General features: G+C 29.1%; 2 protein-coding genes across 6 annotated transcripts; one reads left to right on the forward strand and one right to left on the reverse strand.

Moving 5' to 3' along the window:
* The first annotated feature begins 124 nt into the window (after positions 1-124).
* On the forward strand, positions 125-3072 carry LOC122499341 (presenilin homolog). Of its 4 annotated transcripts, none has more exons than XM_043607627.1 (7): positions 125-310; positions 403-589; positions 891-1135; positions 1214-1423; positions 1545-2047; positions 2328-2569; positions 2769-3072. In XM_043607627.1, the coding sequence occupies exons 2-7, from the start codon at positions 449-451 to the stop codon at positions 2922-2924; spliced, it is 1497 nt and encodes a 498-aa protein (XP_043463562.1). In that variant the 5' UTR covers positions 125-310; positions 403-448; the 3' UTR covers positions 2925-3072. The 4 variants fall into 4 exon arrangements, with proteins under 4 accessions (XP_043463562.1, XP_043463564.1, XP_043463561.1 ...); XM_043607629.1 differs by having other exon boundaries at positions 460-589; XM_043607626.1 differs by having other exon boundaries at positions 125-589; positions 2769-3071.
* Positions 3073-3235: 163 nt separating this feature from the next.
* On the reverse strand, positions 3236-21857 carry LOC122499342 (kinesin-like protein Klp98A). 2 transcript variants are annotated; one of them, XM_043607630.1, is made up of 15 exons: positions 21557-21856; positions 18817-18886; positions 15648-15758; positions 15031-15147; positions 14542-14787; positions 13484-13656; positions 12514-12913; positions 11733-12431; positions 9130-9327; positions 7280-7402; positions 6804-6905; positions 6563-6718; positions 5477-6490; positions 5038-5307; positions 3236-4940 (listed from the first exon to the last, which is right to left on the reverse strand). In XM_043607630.1, exons 1-15 carry the CDS (start codon positions 21601-21603, stop codon positions 4695-4697), a joined length of 3972 nt encoding a protein of 1323 aa, XP_043463565.1. In that variant the 5' UTR covers positions 21604-21856; the 3' UTR covers positions 3236-4694. The 2 variants fall into 2 exon arrangements, with proteins under 2 accessions (XP_043463565.1, XP_043463566.1); XM_043607631.1 differs by lacking the exon at positions 7280-7402 and having other exon boundaries at positions 21557-21857.
* Between the last annotated feature and the right edge of the window lie 694 nt (positions 21858-22551).

Consider the following 22551-nt stretch of genomic DNA (forward strand, 5'->3'; position numbering starts at 1 on the left):
CATTGTAAATTTACAGAATCCTTGTAACCTTACAATTTCATTAGTAAATTCTCAACAAATCCTTTTTTACAGTGCACGACATTTTAATTTTTACGCATGCGCAGTAACGATTTCCTTGTGTCAAAAAAGGTATACAATACCTAACCTCAAAATCACTGAAGTGATGAGGCAAGTCTTCCTTTGGCTCGTTAATAAATTCATAATAAACGTTAAAATAGTCAATATTCTTGTTTGTAAATAGTTGCATTAAAAAATGCAGTAGTATTTCTACTTGGAATTTTTACAGTGAATGGAAAATAGTAGCAATAAGGTATTGAAAATTAACAAAGAAAAAATTTGATTGCATCTTGGTGGGTTTGGTACATTGTATTTGTATATATATGTATATATATTTTAATAAAGGAAAGGAATTTATCTTTTGAAACTTATTAATTCCGAAACTTGATGAATGTCTGAAAGTGATTACGATTCAGCAACGGAATATACGAGCCTCATGGACGGCCACGCGGAAGTTCGCACGGACGGCCTAGGCTCCAGTGTTGAAAATCGAAAAAGAAAACGTCTTGCAAAAGCTGCCAGTAATGCAGAGGTAATTTTAATTTTACTGATATTTTGAATATTCAAAGTCCAAAACTAGTTTGTAATCTTTAATTAGAAGCGAGGCTGTTTAAAACATTTTATTAAATTTCAAACTAGTTTAAAATATCAAGCCTGGAACGAGAATACTGTATTTAAAGTCAAGCATTTTTTTCGCCAAACTAACTCCTTAGGAAAACAAAATTAAAATCTGTCGAATTCTGTATATTTTTTAAATTTTGTAATGTTTGGATTTGATTCGATTTGATATTTGACGTTTGGATCTAAATTTCCTTCTTCATTTATTTTTTTAGGTGGAAAATGGAGTACCTGAGGTGCGTATTGAAAATCCAGGAGGCTCAAACTTTGGAGATTCGGGAAGAGGTGGGCGAGATTATCAAAGGGAACTGGATGCTCAGCAATTAGCGGAAGAGGAGGAAGAGCTCAAATATGGTGCTGCGCACGTTATAAAATTATTCGTTCCTGTTTCGCTTTGTATGTTAGTCGTTGTAGCCACAATCAGTTCCATATCATATTACAGTGTCAAAGGACTATATTTGTAAGAATTATTTTACACCTATTAGTAAATTTTTACAATCATATTCTGAGAAGATAAAAAAATGATTTCTTTTTCCAGGGTGTACACGCCATTTCACGACGAAAATCCGGATACGAGTACGAAATTATGGCAAGCTGTTGCCAATTCACTTATTTTGATGGTGATCATCGTGACTATGACTATATTACTCATTATTCTTTATAAATACAGATTTTATAAAGTAATTCACGCATGGCTGATGCTTAGCTCTTTAATGATACTATTCCTTTTTTCAATCTTATACTGCGAGTAAGTACACTTTCAAAAGATTTTTTTTATTCACTAAGACTATTTTACTAAATTCGAGTAGATTTGATTTTTTCTCATTTATTTAAAATTCTATTATTAATTTTTATTTCTAATTTTTCAGAGAAGTGCTAAAAGCTTATAATATGCCAATGGATATAATTACTCTGACGATAATATTATGGAATTTCGGAGTTGTTGGAATGATTTGCATTCATTGGCAAGGACCATTGCAATTACAGCAGGCGTATCTTATTTTTATTGCCGCATTAATGGCGTTGATTTTCATAAAATATTTGCCCGAATGGACAGTTTGGGCCGTGTTAGCAGTGATTAGCATTTGGGATTTAATTGCCGTCCTAACGCCAAAGGGACCGCTTCGAATGTTAGTGGAAACGGCTCAGGAGCGAAATGAGCCAATTTTCCCAGCTTTAATTTATTCGTCGACAATTGCGTACACATTCTCGATGAGTTTAGCCGGCTATGCGGAGACGGCATTGGTGACTGTCGAAGAAAGTGGCGCTGATGAATCCGTGTCGTCGGCAGCACGTGAACGGGAACAAAATAATGAGAGAACGACTGACACAGAAGACGGTGGGTTTACCAGGGAATGGGTCGAAACTCATGGTAAATAAACTTAAAATTTAAAAACAAAAAATTATCCTCTAGAGGAGAATTATCAAAAATTAGATATGATTTTAAGATATTTTGCCTGATGTAGTTTCTGCCATAGAATTTTAGAATTTGAAAAGAAGGAGAATTGTTTCTTTTAGTTCAATTTTACTTGAGGATTTGTTAATTTTTATTCAATTTATTCTAATTAAATTTCCCTTCTTTTCTAATTCTGAATATTAGATTTTAATTTGTATAAAGATTTAGACGACTAATTTTGAATTTATCTTTAAAGCCGATCGTAGTGCAAGGAGAGCTCAAGAAGTGAGAGAAAATTACACGTCAACTGGTCCAGTTAATCCTGGAGAACTTAACGCAGCTATACAAGCAGCTCAGAGACAACGACTGATTCCTAATGAGGAAAGAGGCGTCAAATTAGGATTAGGAGATTTCATATTTTACAGCGTTTTAGTTGGTAAAGCGTCGAGTTATGGAGACTGGAACACGACTTTAGCTTGTTTCGTTGCTATCCTCATTGTAAGTAAATTTCTTCCACTTTTTCCTTGTTCTATTTTAATTTTTTCTAATTTTAAACTCTTTAAAATATTCCAAAAAATTGTTGAATAACAATTTTTAATTTTTAATTATTTTTAGTTTCAAAAATAAATATTTAAAGAAAAAACTCTTCAGATATTTTTGTTTAACAATAAATTAACGAAATAATAAATATTTTCAGGGGTTGTGCTTGACGCTTCTACTATTGGCAATATTCAAAAAAGCCCTTCCAGCCTTACCGATCTCAATCACATTTGGCTTGATATTTTATTTTCTAACACGTGTAATTGTTGCTCCATTTGCTGACAGTCTAGCCAGTGAACAAGTATTTATTTAGTTTTCTTTATTTTTATATTTTCACCACGTATTTTAATCGATGCAATTCTGTCCTGAATAAATAAAGTCTGCAATTTTTTTTTTTTTTAACTTTTTTTTAACTTCAATTTGTTAATTAAGAGAACAACTTTGTATTTTAAATACAAAGATTGGAAATTAATTGATAAAAAGTATATATTATATATGTATATGTGAATGTAATTTTTATTCGTAAGAAAAACAATTTATCTTAATAAATTTTTTAAAATAATAATTTTCCAAGTTTTTTCTTATTTTTATCAAGAAAAGAGAAAAAATAAATTCTTCGAGGTATTTTAAAGCTAAAAAGAATGTTTATTTCACGATATGTACAATTTCTTGGCTTTTTTTTGCAATTTATGAATATATTCTAGTTATTTAAAGTCGTATAAACGTTTTAAACGAAGTAACATAATTATTAAAAACTACAAAATTTACTAAAAGCCTACTTTTTTAGGATTCTCGACAACAATGAGGTCCATTAAGCCTTTTTTTTATAGTTTACACAGCCTCAATTCCAACTGATTAAATAGTTTTTTTTTTCTATAATAATATGCGATATGCGGTTTTATCGATATAAATATATTTCCAGTTTTAACTGTGATATTAATTTTTGTTTCCTCTTTTTTGGAAAAATAATTGGTTAGAAAATTAAATTGTGATTTTCTTTTTTGACAGAATTTTTTTCTACTTGTATACTTTTCTTCTAAATTTGAATAACTAGTAAATTGATAATATGGCTATATCTATTAATTCCTCATGGTCTGTTTTCTCGAATCTTGATCATATTCTTTAGTCCCCCAAATTATTATTATTATATTGATCAAGTTTTAAAAAACATTATTGTTAACGTGATGATATATATACAATATATGAAACGCAAATAAAATTTGCAACAATGATATTTTTAGCGCAGCTTTAAATTTAACATCTCATTTTTCTTTTTAAGAAAACTATTAAGAGATGCGAAATTTGCGAAAATTTGTAATTATAACAAATTATCTATTTGGTTAACATGTTAGAGGTTTTACACATAACAATATAAACATTGGAATATAAATAAATTTTTCCAGATCAAAGTTCCTCAGTCAGAGTGTTAAAAAATAATTTTTCATCATTATGACGGAAAAGAAAAAGTAATAAAAGGTAACAATTAAATATCTAAATTATAACAAAAAGTAGAGAATAAATCCGTGATCGAGGTAATCTGTTTAGTTTTCCCTGCCTTTGTGTGCCAACTTATAATTAAATACTGATATTTCATGAGAATGTGATTAATTTCACTTTTTGTAATTACGAATTTTTTTCTTTTCTAAATATTCTTTTCAATTATATTGAATTTACCTATTATATTTAATTCGTACCTAGAATATGTATTTTACGATTTTAGAATTAATTTTTCCCCTTCATTCATATTCGCTTTTAGAAATTTTAAATTTGAGAAAATATAGCGAATTTTGTAATGCTTTTTAAAAGAGCATATTTTTTATCAGATTTACGTTCATTTTCGTTCTTTTCTCTCAGTTCTCAACTCAAAATATTCGAACAAAAAATTACTAACTAACTAAAAATGTATTCTGTTAGAAAAATAAATAAATCATTAAAAGAACGAATAAAATTATTTTAAATAAAAAAAAATTGTTCTTGTAAATCGATATAAAAATAAATAATAATTAAGTAAATAGAAAAAAAAGTACCTAAATTTTCTGTTTTAAAAACAGGATGATGACTCATTTGAGTCAATAAATAAATTTTAGCTAGTGCCAAATTTACTGCTTTCAAATGTTCCTTTTCGAAAAAAGGAGCTGAATTCAAGTAAAGATTGCTTATCGATATTAGCTAAATTCCCATTGTATTTATAAAGAGCCTCGCAATCCGGTATTTCCGAGCAAACTTGAATCAATTTCCGTAGATATTCTTCCAATTTCTTTCGGCGCTGACGGGCAATGACCTCGTACCTGGCAAACACTTGTCGTGGTGGAAATCGAATTGCTGTTACCTGAAAATTTGTTTATTATATTTATTTTGAATGTTGTCTTTTTTATGCTTATTTTTTATTTATTTGTTTGTTCAATATTTCTTTCTTAAATTTATACCTTGCTTCCATATTTTTGTCTCATGGTTGTATAAAGTTCTCGAAATCTTCGATAACGTCGAAGTAGTGTCCAACTGTCGTCTTGAGCAATCACTCGAACCTCGTATTCATAATGACTGGAAGTTCCTGCACCTCGGACAACATATGAGGGCACACTTATGATCCTGTCGATCACGTTCTCGCCAAGATTTTCGTTTGTTATCAACGAAGGCAGGGATCTCGTTATTGTCAAGGCGTACGGACTGCTCAGTCGATCTCCTCGATTCAAACTCTACGAAAAGAAGAAATTATTTTCACTTTTGATTCAGAAAAGAAATTAAAATTTAAAAATTAAACAAGAAATTACAAAAAATGAAAGAGAATTTAAAAAAAGAAAGGAACGTTAATAAAAAGGGACGAAAAAGCATTAATTTTCTAATTTCTAAAGTAAAAATTCGTACTGTGAGATAAACGGAAGAATATCCCCGATTTGGTGTGACTTTAGCCGCGATCAATCTCGCAGCTTCCTCGTCATTCGGAACGGATAATCTGCTTTGAAACATAATTGAATCCATGGTCGTTGAGGCATTCGAAACACTTCCATGTGAATTATTTCTCATTCCATCTAAATTGACAAATTCCCCTCCGTCCTTCATCTCAATATCAATTCCTTTTAGTCCTTTATCAATTTCACCGCGAACACCTCGTTTCTGATCGAGCAAAGAAATCTCGAGTTCAATCTGTTGTTTTCGCAGATCCTGAAGAATGTCAATTTGACGATTCAATTCCTCATTCGATGGTGGACCTGATTGCATACACTTTGTAATTAATAATCTTTGTCGAACAATTCTTTGGTTTATAATTTTCATTTCTTCATTTTCATCCAGCAATAAATCATCAGCATCAAAATATTTCTCGTCCTCAGTTAAATCACAATCGGTACTGCATTCCTGACGACTATCGCTGCGTAGGGAATTTTTATCAATTTGTCCAATTGCCGCTGTTGTTGCCGTTGATATTGACAAAGTACTGTCATCAATTTCAGGACCGAATAATTGTATTTCATTGGTTGAGGTTTGAAAATCAAGATCCGTGTCGCTGCTACTTCCATTGGATGATAATTCAACAGTTTTCATCTCCTTTGTGCCATTTTGATTCTCCAAGCCGGGAAATTGAGGAGAATCGGCGGCTGCCGTGTGAAATGTTTCGACCGTATCTATCGAACTTGGTACATCCTGATTAATTAAGCTCAAAGCCGTCGCCAATTTCAATTTACGCTTGCAAGAATCCTGAAAGGATTTGATATCACTCGTTGAAAGCATTTCTTCACTTAACGACGATCTCTCCTCCGATGATGCTGGTAATGACCTTTTCAAATTCAACGAAAGACTTTGTTTTCTCTTCAAAATTTCTTGTAGTTGCTCCTGCGATCTTTTGGCCAGCAGAATTTTCTTCTCCGAAAGTTCTTCACCTTCCTGCCAAAAAAAAAGATTCTAAATATTCAAATTTTTCAGAATAAATAAAAAATCAGTAGTTTCAAATCTTACATCGGAAACATCGAGTTGCTTCTGCTTGTCAGTAATTTCCAAAAGTTCTTCCTCCATTCGATCCAATTTGCTCTGATGTTCATTCAACGATCGGACTTTATTTTGCAATTCAGCCTCCAATGCAGCCAATTCTTTTTGGAAAAGGGCATCAAATGACTGAAAAGGAAAACAGAAAATAATAAATAAACAAAAACGAAACAAAGAAAAATATTCAGAAGTCTTTATGTCCTTAAATACTTACACGATGATTCGCTAATTTTTGCATCACATCCAAGGACTTCTCCTCATTGAAACTCGACCACGATTCTGGAAGACTCCGATTTTTTTCAATTCCCTCATCCGTCTGTAATCAGAACAATTAAAGTTCTCCATAAACTGGCCTCTAATTTTAAAGAAAAGGTTTAAAATTAAATTAAATCAACTCAAAATAAAAACAAAACTAAAAAAATTTATTGAAACAAATAAATTAATGTTAAATCATCGAAATAAATTAAATAGAATAACTTAAGTGAAATAAATTAATTGGAATAAATTAGAACCAATTAATAAATTAATAAAAAAATGAATAAATGGATAAATTAAAAATATTGAATTAAAAATTGAATAAATTAAAAAGAAATTTAATATTTGGAGAAATTAAAAATCACTGCAATGAAGAAAGTCCTTAAATCAGCAATAATTATTATTTGTGCAATAAATAAATGGTCTCAATCTTACCTCGCTCCAAGGGCGTTCCAGTCTCTGCAAACGATTGTGATTGTTCATGAATTCTTGAAACTGTCGATGCTTGGATTGAAGTGTGGTGCGAAGAGAGGCGACTTCCCTACACAAACTTTCTACCTAAGCCACACACACCGAAGCGTTAAAAAATAAAATAATCAAAGAGAAATAATAATTGTAACGCATCCCGTAGTCGATCAACACAAAAACAAATAAATAAATTATAATACCAAAAAGAACACGACCTCCAACATGAAGTATAGTATAAAAATAATGAAAACAAAATGAAAAATAATAAAAAATTACTCGAGAGAACTGTTCGCATGCGATTCATCTTGAAAAAGCTTTGTTTTTTTTTTTAATTCAAGTGACAACTAGCATATGGTGATGGGAATCAAGCGAAGGGTTCCGGATACGACTTTTTTTGTTGGTTTTTTTTTAATCTTTAATGATCTCTTACCTGCAATCGTTTTTCCCCAAAGACCCTTTTATCGTTCCATCGATTGTCTTATACCGTTAAATATAAAAAAGCGAGAATTAATCAGAAGTAAAAAAAAATGTTAAAATAAATTTTGGGTTTGTTAATCGGAACATCAAATAAAGCTTATACACCGATACCAAAAAATTTGAGAAAGTGAGAAAAAAATTGATTAAAAGTAGAGAAGAAAGAGCCAGAGAAAGAGAGAGACTAAGAGAGACAGAAACAAAGGAAAACACGATTTACTAAGACACTTCATTTTTTTATGGGAGATCTAAGGCCAATTTTTCTTAGAAAAATTTATTAATCAACAATTGTGTGTATATAACAACAATATTTCTCGCATAACAAACCCATAGACACTTTCTACAGGCGAATACTTCTATATATACATCATTTCCTCTTTTACACAGTCATCGACTAAAATTATTAACATACCATAGACTATACATCCTCTCGGTCAATATCATCATCTACATAATTTAAATTAATTAATTATTAATTTATTATTAATAAATTAATTTCTTATTAATCAATTAATTCATCAAAAATTAATCTTACTGTCATTTTTTATTGCGGCAGTTATAGGCACAAGTGTTTTGCAAAACAAAAAATTATTTTGTTATCGTAAAAATATTGTATAATATTTATTTTCGTATTAATTCGATCAAATTAATCATTTTTTAAATATTTTGATTACTAAATTCGATATCTGTCGGGCAGAAATCGTTTAGAATCTTGTCGCGTCTGAATTATCTACAAAATTATTCAAATATCTACAAAACAATTATAATTTGTAGAAACATTTCATATTCACTTTCATATTCACTTTCATTTTTCTATTTAAATTCCTTTTTTTCTTTTTTCTATCGCTTCTTTGCAGAAATTAGATTTAATTCATTTCTTCGATTAGATTTATTTTCTGAATGTAATAAAATAGTATATTAAATTAAATTTAATTATATTATTCATCTAATTTAATTTAATTAAATTAGGTATCAATTTGGAAATTTAAATTATCATTCTGAAAATTTATATTATCTTTTTGAAAATTTATGTTATCAATTTAAAAGTTTTAAAATCTATTTAACAATTTATTTTTTTGATGAACATGAAACGTTTCGAAAGGAAAAAACAGTTTTTTAACGATTTCACGAGAAATTGGGACTTTGAATTACGTTAATTCGGTCTTGAACAGATGGTCCAAGAAGGATAAGTAGTTTTTGCCCGGAAAAAAGAGTAAACGTCACATGTCCAGTGGACAAACGTGCGAGTAGATGATGACATTGCCGGAGAGACAAATTAGGACCCCCAGTGCGACGAGGACGAGATAGAACTGATACTTGACCGGCGGATCCGGATCACTTACTTGAGTCATCTCATCGCGTCGCTCTTGTTCAACGTGGTGACGACGATTTCTTAGTTCCCGTTGTCGTCTTTCCAATGCTGCAATTCCCTCAGCCCATTCTCGCCACTGAGCACCCCATTCACGCTCCAATTCACGTTGCGCCTCTTCCAATGCCTCACGTCTTGCAGCCCATCGCTCCTCCCGCTCCTCTTGCTCTCTCTGCACGAAAAAGAATTTTTTCACTTTCATTCTTTATGTATCTTCACAATCGACAATTCACAATCTTTAGAATTTGCAATTCATAATCTTTACAATTCAAAATCTTTACAATTTACAATATACAATTTAAAGTTTTCAGGGCCCGAACTAGGTCCGAATTTCCATGATTTCCAGGTCAAATTTTTACGAAATTCCAGTGGAATTTTAAATCAAATTTCATTATTTTTGGGCTTTTGGAAAATACTTTACTTATTTAAAAGTCTCGACTCTTTGGTAAAAAATCTAAAATTATAGAAATTTATCAAAAATTCAAAAATCCGAATTTCTTAAAATTCAACATTTTTTCTTCTCTTTTATGGCATTTAGCTTCATTATTTTTGTGCTTTTGGAAAATACTTTACTTATTTAATAGTCTCGACTCTTTGGTGAAAAATCTAAAATTATCGAAAATTATCAAAAATTCAAAAATCCGAATTTCTTAAAATTCATTACTTTTTCCTCTCTTTTATAGGATTTAGCTTCATTATTTTTGTGCTCTTGGAAAATACTTTAATTATTTAATAGTCTCGACTTTTTAGTAAAAAATCTAAAATTATCGAAAATTATCAAAAATTCAAAAATCCGAATTTCTTAAAATTCAACATTTTTTCTTCTCTTTTATGGCATTTAGCTTCATTATTTTTGTGCTCTTGGAAAATACTTTACTTATTTAATAGTCTCGACTTTTGAGTAAAAAATATAAAATTATCAAAAATTCAAAAATCCGAATTTCTTAAAATTCAACATTTTTTCTTCTCTTTTATGGCATTTAGCTTCATTATTTTTGTGCTTTTGGAAAATACTTTACTTATTTAATAGTCTCGACTTTTTAGTAAAAAATCTAAAATTATCGAAAATTATCAAAAATTCAAAAATCCGAATTTCTCAAAATTCATTATTTTTTCCTCTCTTTTATAGGATTTAGCTTCATTATTTTTGTGCTCTTGGAAAATACTTTAATTATTTAATAGTCTCGACTCTTTGGTAAAAAATCTAAAATTATCGAAAATTATCAAAAATTCAAAAATCCGAATTTCTTAAAATTCAACATTTTTTCCTCTTTTTTATGGGATTTAGCTTCATTATTTTTGTGCTCTTGGAAAATACTTTAATTATTTAATAGTCTCGACTCTTTGGTAAAAAATCTAAAATTATCGAAAATTATCAAAAATTCAAAAATCCGAATTTCTTAAAATTCAACATTTTTTCTTCTCTTTTATAGCATTTAGCTTCATTATTTTTGTGCTTTTGGAAAATACTTTACTTATTAAATAGTCTTGACTTTTTGGTGAAAAATCTAAAATTATCGAAAATTATCAAAAATTCAAAAATCCGAATTTCTTAAAATTCAACATTTTTTCTTTTCTTTTATGGCATTTAGCTTCATTATTTTTGTGCTCTTGGAAAATACTTTACTTATTTAATAGTCTCGACTTTTTAGTAAAAAATCTAAAATTATCGAAATTTATCAAAAATTCAAAAATCCGAATTTCTCAAAATTCATTATTTTTTCCTCTCTTTTATAGGATTTAGCTTCATTATTTTTGTGCTCTTGGAAAATACTTTACTTATTTAATAGTCTCGACTTTTTAGTAAAAAATCTAAAATTATCGAAATTTATCAAAAATTCAAAAATCCGAATTTCTCAAAATTCATTATTTTTTCCTCTCTTTTATAGGATTTAGCTTCATTATTTTTGTGCTCTTGGAAAATACTTTAATTATTTAATAGTCTCGACTCTTTGGTAAAAAATCTAAAATTATCGAAAATTATCAAAAATTCAAAAATCCGAATTTCTTAAAATTCAACATTTTTTCTTCTCTTTTATAGGATTTAGCTTCATTATTTTTGTGCTTTTGGAAAATACTTTACTTATTTAATAGTCTCGACTCTTTGGTGAAAAATCTAAAATTATGGGAAATTATCAAAAATTCAAAAATCCTAATTTCTTATTATTCAACATTTTTTTCTCTCTTTTATGGGATTTAGCTTCATTATTTTTGGGTCTTTTGTAAAATACTTTACTTATTTAATAGTCTCAACTCTTTTAATAAGTGAACTTAAAGAATTTTAATTATGTAATTATTTAAAAAGTTAGTAGTTTGCATCTTGAATTTTTATAAAACAGGAAGAAAGCGATGGCTCCGAGTCGAAGTCTTGGAGTAATCGATATCTTCATGTTTTATAGAATTATGAAAAATTTAATTTATAATTTAAAGAAAAATTTGTCCCTAATTTTTCATTGCTGCTCCGTAAAGTCCGTATTTTTAAATACTTTCACTGGTTCGAGTTCTGAGTTTGCAATTTGTAATTTACAGAAATTAGCAACTTTTATTTATAGAAAATAGGATGAATCGCAAAATTACCTTGAAGTCCTCCTTCTCTTTGATCAACGCAGCCTTTTGTTGCTCGAGTTCCTCGAAGGCTCGTAGATCCTCGCTGGAATTAAGTAAATTGTCGCTGGATGACGAGGCGTGCAGATCGGAAACACTCCAGCTGAGTAGAGACAATCGTGAGAGATTGACAACGGTCGATTGAAGATTGCCATTACCGAGTCCGCCTTCCTTCCGTAATTTTGCAGCCTCCGCGGGGTCATTATAGCGGAACATATTATTCCTTCCTAGGAGGATGATACAACCTTGCGAGAGTCTCGTGGCCTTGTCGACTTGAGCTGTATTGATCCAGCAGTGTGACGAAAGCGGATGTAGAGTCGCGACACCGCCTTCCAATTCCAGGACGCAATGTTCCGGATCGACATCGGTGCCATTTAGGACAATATCCTGTGTTATTGATGCCTCCTCAGTGCCTACGAGTGTTTTTCCCTCTTTCAAGTGATAGAGCGTCACACCAGTGCTCAATAGATCGTCATCAATTCCAACCAAATGCGGCATCTCCGAATCGAGAACAACGCCAACTCCACTTTTCCTCAAACCCAACGCTCGTTGTTCCTGGAGAATTTGCTGTGTCTCTCGCCACTTCTCCGCCCATTCTTCCGTCAGCAATTTCTCTTGCTCCTGTTTCTCGTGTATTTGCGCGAGCAGATTCTGCGGAGGTCTCTCTATACTCTACAAGAACATTTAGAATATTTTAAATTTCACTCTTTAAAAAAAAGAAGACGAAAATAAAGACGGAAAGAATTTAAAATACCATGTCCTTTCCAATTTGTGATTTGAGTTTCTCGATTTCCGCCCTAAGCTCCCTGATGAGCTTGACATTCGGATCCTCATTAATTGTCGGCTTGTTGATGATATTCTTGGCTCTATTCGCGTATCTGAGGGTACTGAGTGTCTCTCCGTAGTTGCAATCGGCAGGACTGATCGCGGCAATCATTATTGTCTTGGAATTACCACCAAGAGAATCCTTCAGTAACCAGGTCAGAACACTGTCACGATAGGGAATAAAGACTTTACTCTTGGAACTATTTGAATCATTGCAGCTAACTTCGGCCAGGGCCGATATCACAGAACCTAGAGTCACAAGGGACTTGTTGATATGTGCACCTTCCTTCAATCGTTGACCAGTTGCGCCCGTCGCATTTGCTCGTTCACTTCATAAAACAATAAATTTCATCAATCATTAACCATTTCCAGTCGTTAATTTCCTTTTCAATTAGGAACGCTTCATTTCACAATTAACGGGTGATTATTTCAAATAACTATTAATTTTTTTCCAATAAATTAATTATCCGATAAATTTCTCAATTGAGATCATTGATAAAATAAATTCTAATTAATGAAAAAAATAATCAAAAATTAGCTGATTAGGCAAATTATCGACAAAATCAATACAATAGCGTTTCAATTAACTTGTTTGTTGTTACAATTATCTTCAACTGACAATTCAATTTTATAATTCGTTAAACTAAGTTTGAAACAGGAACAATTTGAATCAGAATAGATTACAAAGTAAAGGAATTAAAAGTAAATTTAAAAGTGATGAAAATAGAATAACGAAGATAATAGAAGAAAATAAAAATGAGAATGAAATAAAATAAACAGAATAGAATAAAAAATTATTTCTGAATGACTAAAATTGTAAAATGTGGAAATTTCTTCAGAAAGGGATTTCGCTTTGATTTGTTCATATTTATAAATAAAAATAAGTGGTTAATAATCACCTGCCAGCTAAGTCGACAAGATGCACCTTGGACACCGTTTCCGAGGGCATATTACCTTCGGAGAATCCAGCTTGCACAAAAGTTATGGTAAATATTGCATGACTTCGACTGCTGACGTCGTTCATATTTGTGCTAGCAGTCGTTCTATGCGTATTACCTCTGACCATGCATTCCTGAAAAATAAATCAATTTTTAAATTACCAGGCACATATTTCTTTCTTCTGTAAATAAAGACATTTTTCATTCTCCTAAAATTTCGAACGAACGTTTTTTTGTTGCTTCGTTCAATTTTAATTTCAAATTGTTTTTGTATATTTACAAAATTTTTCACTACAAAAAAATATTTATTTTTCTTCTTATAATCAATTTACTTTACTTTTATAATCAATTTTCGAAACGAAAAAATGAATTGTAAAATTGTAATTGTAAACCAATGTATTTCAAAATTAGTTTACCTGAACTTTCTTTTTTTGTGTAAATAAGAACTTTCTCAAAAATTATTAAAAATAATTGATTTAGTGAAGAATTTTACTTAAATATTTTTTTTATAAGAGATGCGTTTATAAATTTCATGACTAACTGAACTTGAAAAGGTTTCAATTTCAAATTTTAGGAACATCTAGAAAATTGTATTCATTTGAACGTTCAAATCTTCAGAGAAATATCTAATAATATTGTTTCGATTTTCTAAATTTTAAACCAAATTTGTAAAAACAAAATATTACAAATTTTTATTTCAAAAACTAAATGGTTTTTTTTTTGTTTTCTCGAACAGAAATTTTTCCTTTTATTCATTTCGTAACTGTTGTGAAGATTTCTTATTAGAATTGATAAATGAGAAATAACGAAATTTGTGATATAAATATTGCACAATAAATCTCCTTTTCAATTTCATTTGTCTTGTATAAAGAAAATTTCCAATTTTATTTTCATCTATCATTTTTCCCTGTTTCGTCACAGTAAGTGTAATAAATTTATTACTAAAGTTATAAAGACTTGTTCTAGTTATCCTTAAAAGGGTAATGATTGCGAAATGTTTTTTCTTTCATTCTTTATACCTGAATATCGGAATAATCATAAACAAGATGACTCGACAGGTCTTGCACGTATGGACCTTTCTTTGGATGTTCTCTAACTCTAAGAGAATGAGACTGATACTGATCAGGTCTGAGTAAGTCTTTCACTCTCTCGTTGTGTATTTCTAGAAATGAAACTTCGGTCCGATAGGAAGTGCCGGTTTCTTTTCCAGCTGCCATTCGTGCGAAAAGTGTCTTGCAGATTCGTGGTATCAGTCCTTGGGCTTCCTACAAAAAAAAACATTTCACACGTTTTTATTATTTTTCTCAACTGCTAATTTTTTCAGTACATTATCTCAATATTCTCTTTTACTACTAAAGTAGAAAACATCGATCGAATAAATAATTTTTTTAATTTAATAGCATTTTTTCGTTTATTTATGAAGGGATTTAATTCACCAAATAAAAGAAAAGGAGCATTGGTGTAAATAATTTTAAAGCGAAAAATTAATTTATAGAAAAAAAATTTACCGGAGTGCCCATCATAGTGAACGTTTTTCCGGATCCAGTCTGTCCATAGGCGAAAACGCAGGCATTGTAACCCTCGAAGGCACTTTCTATGACTTCCAAACCAAGATCATAGTAGACCTGAAATTATAAAATAGAAAGATACTTCTTTTTTGCAAACCAATCGATTTAAAGTGACGACGTTGTTAAATTATGGAAAAATAGGCTAATAACTTTCAACCACGGAAATCGATAATTTTTAGCATTATATTTTCTTCCTCTATGTTTTTTTAATAAAGATTTTTTTATAATCAAGAACTTATTGAAAATAAAATTCGTATCTAATTAGAAAAAATATGTTAAAAACTTAACGGTAAATATACTTTCTCAGATGGAAACGATTTTCTATTTTCCATATTTCTTGGAAAAGAAACGTACATATTGCTTTGTTTTGCAGAAATACTCTTTCAAATTTTCTTCTCTGCATTATTTCGTTTTATATAGAAAAGTAAAACATTTTTTCCAACAATTTTTAAGTTTCTCTTAATTATATTGTGGTTTTCTGAAATAAATTTAGCTTTTCCATAATAATAAATAAATAATTAAATTAATTGGAAGTTTATAAGAAATAAAATGATCACCTCTTCCTGAGAAGCATAGTTATCATCGCTGTCATCGTAGGACCAATAACTGTGATCAAAAGTAAAGTCCTTATATTTCTCTCGGTCGATATCTCTGCAGCTTCCTGGAGTCTGAAACATAAATGAAAATAAACAGAAGGAACTATTGTTAAATCTGATATCAACTTATAGACGGGAATAACACAGTTCCTGGAAACAATACAACTTCCACAAAATGCATCGCGAACATGTGTTATATATAAGATCATGTAATTTACGACGAGTATAAATTTACCAACTCTCCTAAAATATCCAATTTTCTTGAATTAAAATTAAATCATCCCAAATTCCTCCCTCGTTCACTAAATCAATATTTTTCCTTATTAGAAATTTTTGAAATATTTTTAAATAAAAATATTTAAACAATTCTTTTTAAAGAGAAAAAAAGAGAAAAAAAGAAGAAAATAGAAAAAATGGAAAAAATAGAAATTAATGAAGAGAAAAATTTATGACAATGAAAAATTAAATGAAGAGTGAGAACATATGAATGTTTTTGCAAAAATAGTACTCCTACGTCAAAGTTTATTGAGCTTATTAAACGCAGTGTCCCATATCCAACGGGTGATTAATTTAAACACCGGTCATACAACAGTGTAACCGAAAACATTTCAGTCCCAGATTCACTGCTACTATTTAGTCACGCGCAAGATATAATTATAAATCCCTGCAGAGCCGGAAGCACAAAAGATAACTGGGACAGTCTTAAGTACTTCTGAAACAATTCGTCTAGTTTTAAATTAAATTTTCATTTCTATCAATAGATTCATTTAGTGATCAACAGAAATCAATTACTAAAAATGACTATTTCCCCTTCATCAAAATAGAAATAAAATAAAAGAATAGAAAAATAAATAAAATGGAAAAAATATACAATGGAAAAAATAATTCTAAAATAAAAATGATTAAAATGATTTAAAAAATTTTTTAAAGATTAAAAAAATGTCAATTTAGTAATTGATTTTATAAAGAAACGTGAAGAAAGGTAACATGCTTCACACAGTGTTCTTAATTACAGCTTGACAGACATTTAGTTCAAGAAGCAATCGATGTTTCTCAGCTAATAAACACATGAGAAAGATTCCAAAGTTGTCTAGACAAGATTCTAGACAAGATTCATAAGCCTAGATATTACTTTTTATCAAATACAATTAACCTCGTAAATTATTTATTATTTAACGATCGAAGTACAAGATTAAATGGTAATGTTTAATTAAGAAACATTAAAGTTCAAAAAAATACATGACAAAATTTAGAAAAAAAAAGTAAAAAAAACATCAATGAAATACGATAAAAATAAGAAAACTAAAAGAACGAGACGAAAAAAGTGGAAAATTTAATAAAATAGAAAATTAGAACATTGGAAAAAAACGATACATGAGATTGAAGTTATTAGATAATAAACTTAAATAATTTAATCCAGAGTTAAAACATTTTTTAAGGACACTTCTCGAAGAACGTGGAATATTGCCGTGATTATTACGTCAGAGCTGGAAACTCGTTATGAGGCCAAGAGAAAGAAAAGAAAAAAAAATCGAGATATGTACAAACTTTCAATTATTGGCTTTGAGGAAAGTATATCGAGAATACTATTTGAATAAAAAATCGAACAATTTTGAAAAATTAAAAAACGTCCAGTTTGTCATAATTTGAGAGTTTAAAAAATTGACTTTCAGTTCGTAGAATAATTTACATATTTTAAATAGAACATAAATTTTCTAACCACGGTAGTGGTATAAGAACGGTAGTTAAATGAGATAAAAAATATATTTATAAGGAAAGTTAATTTAGAAAAATGAAAAACAAAATTCGAAATTTGCCCATTATTTTAAACATAATAATTAACAGGACATTGCCTTTTTTCCCTACTTGATTTATTCATGTCACGATTAAATAGACAACATCCGATGTATCGAGAAGTGTCTGGTAAATGATTCTAACCGGTCTCAATGTCCGGCTCTATTTTATATATTGCGACCCTGACCAAAAGCAGGTCGTACGTCACGCTCGCTTGAAAATTCGTGAAAACCACGATTGGAACCGAGCTGTCGACATTCCCATAAAACGTTTCAACTCTTACAATTCCTTCAATTATATTTTTCTTTTAAAAAAGAAAATCTCAATTTTCTCCCACAATTCCGATTTTTAAATAGACCTGAAAATTTTAGTTTTATTATTTAACAATTAATTAAAATTAAATTATTAAACAATTCGTTAAAATTTTAAGAGAAAAATATCTTCAAAAAATATTCAAATTTTATTTTGAAACATGATTGACGTGAATTTCTCATAAGTTATAAATATTCATGGATTTTCAACAATATTGAGAGAATTGGATTCTACTTTTAGATTTCTTTTTTCATCTGAAAATTAAAAAAAAAAACATTAGGCAAATATTTTATTATACTTTTGAGAATACTTTTTCGAAAGGGTCGCCCGAGAGGAAAATGCAAGAGTAAGAAAAGAATAGCAAACAAAAGCAAAATGTAGAATAAATAATAAAATCTAATTTCTTTGATAATTTGCATTTCAATGACTATTTAAAAAAAATATTCCTTTTTTTAATAAAAAAAAACAAGATACTTTGTCATATTTGTGATTCAAAACCATAACTTTATGATTATTATGGTCAAGACCTCGTAAAACGTATCCTATATCTTTTGAAGTCGTAACTTATTGAAATGTGGTAAGTTGGTTTTACTTACTATTATACATTCTCTGATTTACTCTCAAGTGACAAAAATAGAAATTTATAACTTATTGTTAGAAAACAATTTTCTCAATATTTCAATTCTCCAGAATATTTTTGACAGAATCCACTATCTTCGTGTCGCAAATAAAAATTGTACACTTCTGCCTTTTTATTCAATTTTTTAACTCAAAAAATAGAGAAACAATTTTTTTTATATTCCAAAAATGTTAAATAACTAAAGTAAAAAAATGTTTATAAACAGAAAAAAGAATTGAAAACAGTAGAAAAAATGGGAAGTTATCGAACGAGTTAAACGTTTAGAAAGAATATATTAAAAAGAAAGTCGATGAACCTTATTTTCTAACAGCTCGGAAAAACGTTTGTGGAAATTGTATTGATTGCACATTTCTTCCCACTTATGATAAAAATTGCGAAGAGTACCTTTGTGTTGAAAATTCTAGTCCTCTTTCCATCCATTTGCACTATCATCTTGGCATTCATTGCCAATTCCCTGGAAAAAGAAAAATCATTCATTGCAAATTGATTGAATTTTATAAGTGTTTCTACATAAATAATTATTATAAATTATTCTTTCACGATTGCAATAAGGTTTTTGTGCAATTTCCATAATTTAAAAAAATTCTTTTTTTCTCATGCATGTCAATAATTTCGTTCTATACATCCAATTGTATTATTAAATCTATTGTGCAAGTGCAAATTTATATTTAAGAAACTACTTTTACGACAAAATTGCACTTTTATATTTTCGATTATAAATAAATCGATAATTTCCCAATGGAAAAAAATTTCCTATCTCCTTCAAGAAAAATTCGAGGAATATCAAGATTATTTCAAATGTATATGTATTACAAAAGAATTGTATTTATTTTCTTCAATATTCAAATTTTCGTTGCACAAAAAAAATTGTGTATTTCTTATCTTCGTCAATTAATTTTGTTTTCCGCGATGCTTAAATTGTCATTGGTCAGTTTCTTATCGTATACGTTTCCACAGTTTCTTTTTTTGTTATCTGGTTATTAGTGGCACCTTTTGATAATGATAAGTTATCATTCTTGTCTCTCGTTCCTCCCAAAAAGAGTCGATTTAAAGAGTGAGTGGATTAATGAGAAATTGTAAAGTAAAATTAAATTTTTTTTCACGTGAAACGACCGTGAATGCCTCTTCTATCTTTATTTTTTTTTATAGATATTACAATAAACATAATTGACCACTCTTCTCAATAGTAGACTCTCTATTCTTTCTTTATTTCAAAAAAAAAAAGAAAAATTCACTTCTTCCAAGAAAAGAGAGTTTGATCTTTTTTCATTGTTCGTGTACAAAAGAATCGCCGTATTCAAATAAGAATTTTTCCCCTTGTCAAATAAATTATGGAAAACATTTCTAAATTCTAAGAGGGAAATTATAATTTTATTGATATATTAAATTCTACGCTTTTAAGTTTAATTTTAATTATCAATATATTTCTATTATCCACTTAATTTTACACTAATAATGAAATAATTATTTCTAACAAATGAAAATTGTAGAAATAGATTTATATTAACAGAAAAATTTTTTATATTCAGTTAAATTAAAGTATTGCATTTGAAATTTCATTTTGATTAAATGCTTTTAAAATGATATAAGAAAAAATGACAGATAAAATGAAACCGATAATTTACAATAAAACAAAAAAAAACATCCTATGAAAAAAGATCTTTTTGCGTTGCATAATATTTAGTGGAGTAACTTCTGAAAATAATTAACAGTACATGACATAATGATCTTTCGAAAATTAATTAAAAGCCAAGAGTTACAAATTGTACAAAAATAATAGGAAGTTGTTGTAATCGTTAAAGCTTTCACTTTGAATTTTTTTTGTTCATTTTACTCCAATTTTTACAAAAATAAAGAATATCATTATAAATATTAACAAATAAATATAATAAATATTTTTTAATTATGAATGAATAATAAATATTTTTTAAAATATATATTTTAATTATAAATTCTAAAACGAAATTAAAGTTAATAAAAAAGAAAATTTATTCAGACCATAAGACTTTAAGTTAAAAATCTCGTGATCAATTTAAATTTAAATCTCTTTAATTAAATCTCCTACATTGATGTCATTGATATTTAAATCAATTCGCAATGTGAATCATTCAGATATTAACCAGTTATTAATGAAAACAAGAACAGTTTTCTTTTTGAGGACAAAAAAATCTCGAAATTTTATTTATAAATTTCTAAAAATATAAGCAGATATTTTTGAAACAATTGTATAATTTTATGACAAGAAATTCGAATACGAGATTATTTAAATTAACTAATTAGAAAGTATTTTTTAAGAAAAGCCAGAGCAATTAAAAAATCCAGTTTAACTTGTAATTTTATTCGAAAAAGTTCAAAAAAATTGTTTAAATAAAATAAGAAATAAATTTTTTATATTTTAATTATAATTTGTGAATTTGCACTCAGAAATTAAAATTCTAAAGTGTTTCATTTATAAAGTTTATAAATTAAAAAATATAAAAAAAGATAGCATTGTTGAGAATGAAATAAAAAAAGAGTTAAAGAATGGAGAAAAATAGTAATTTCACAAAGAAACACAAAAGAATGCAGTTTTTCAGTTATCATTTGCATGTAACAGGCTAAATTAGAAACAATCATTGATAACCATTACGTCACGTAAATTCTAGAACTTTGAAAAATGACTTGAATTTCAAGTATTTTTCGATATTTGCATTTCAAATTACAGAAAGTTTCCTCTAAAATAAACTTTCCTTGAGAGACAGACTTTTTTTTGGAGTAAACAAAATCAATGAAATTAAACAATTTTTTTCTCCAAAACAAAAATAAAAAACCAGTTTGCCATTCTATTTTTGCAACATAAGTAAACGATCTTATCTCGGAATGACCCACAGACTTTAGAAGCCACAATTCATCGAATTATCGTCAATTTTTCTTTTCATTTCATATTCTCGACCATTCTCCCTCTCTCTCTTTCTATCTTGATTCTTTTATTGACAAACAATAAGATTTTCTTATCGTTCAATCAATTGCAGTTTTAAAATAAAATCATGGTGTCATTGACAGCTAATGATGATGTTGTGCGTAGCAGGTGGTGGCGCGAGGAGAAGAAGGAGAGACTAAAAAAATTATTTTGTAGCAAACACACCTTTTGTTAAAGGGCCGGACCCTAACGGCCACCTTCACCGAAGCCATGGTGGATTTTGCGCATGGGCAGTCAACACAAGATCGGCTTGATGCACTTTTTTGTTATGCGATTTTTGATGTTGATGAAAAACACATTTCTTTAACACTTTTTGAACAACACGTTGTTGGACCTGTACGTCCTTTCATTTCGCACTTCACTACGAACATGATCTTCGACTCGCGATCAGTGTCTGCTGATCACTGTTTGAGTAGACTGAGAGAGCGTGAATTTGATGGTGTGTGAGTGAGCAGCACAGTGTAAACGTAAAGAGAGAAGAAAAAAAAGAGGAAGAAACAAGAAGAAGGATTTGAGCATGCGCAACTTGTAATCGTGTGGGTGGGAGTCGTTGAATGGCACATGGCGAGTGTTCGACAGTTAAAACAGGATCGGATCAACTTCCAAATTATTCTGCTACTACACTCCGAGTTGCTCCGACTGCTGAAATCGATTTTTCAAGAAGCTATAACGTATCAAAAATTTATCAGGATCAGTTATCTTTTTTTCTCTCTCTCTCTCTTTTTGGAGTAAATTCACATTCGAACATTTTTTTAAGACCTAATTGCAAAATTCAAGATTCAAAATTGAATTGCTTGAAAAATTGATATTCTTTCGAATTGAAGAGAGTTAAAATCGAAGATCTGAAGTTTCCAAAAGAATTCTTTTGCTAATATTTTTTGTCTTTAGAGCAAGTTTGAAATTACTGACGAATTCAATTACATACTTGCGGCAATTATAGATAACAATCCTGTCATTCCATTATAAAGTATACTTTTAACATAATTAAAAATATGACAAATAAATATCCAAGAGTCGCAAAAACAAAACAGAAAATGTTGATTTTAATAACAAATGAATTATTCTTGCAGATCAATTTTACTTATAAGTGAATATATATACTTACAGAAATAACCTGAATGATGATTATCCGAAAATGATGATGATGATGATGATATTAT

The sequence above is a fragment of the Leptopilina heterotoma genome, unplaced genomic scaffold (assembly GCF_015476425.1).
Source record: "Leptopilina heterotoma isolate Lh14 unplaced genomic scaffold, ASM1547642v1 Lhet_167, whole genome shotgun sequence".
Taxonomy (NCBI): domain Eukaryota; kingdom Metazoa; phylum Arthropoda; class Insecta; order Hymenoptera; family Figitidae; genus Leptopilina; species Leptopilina heterotoma.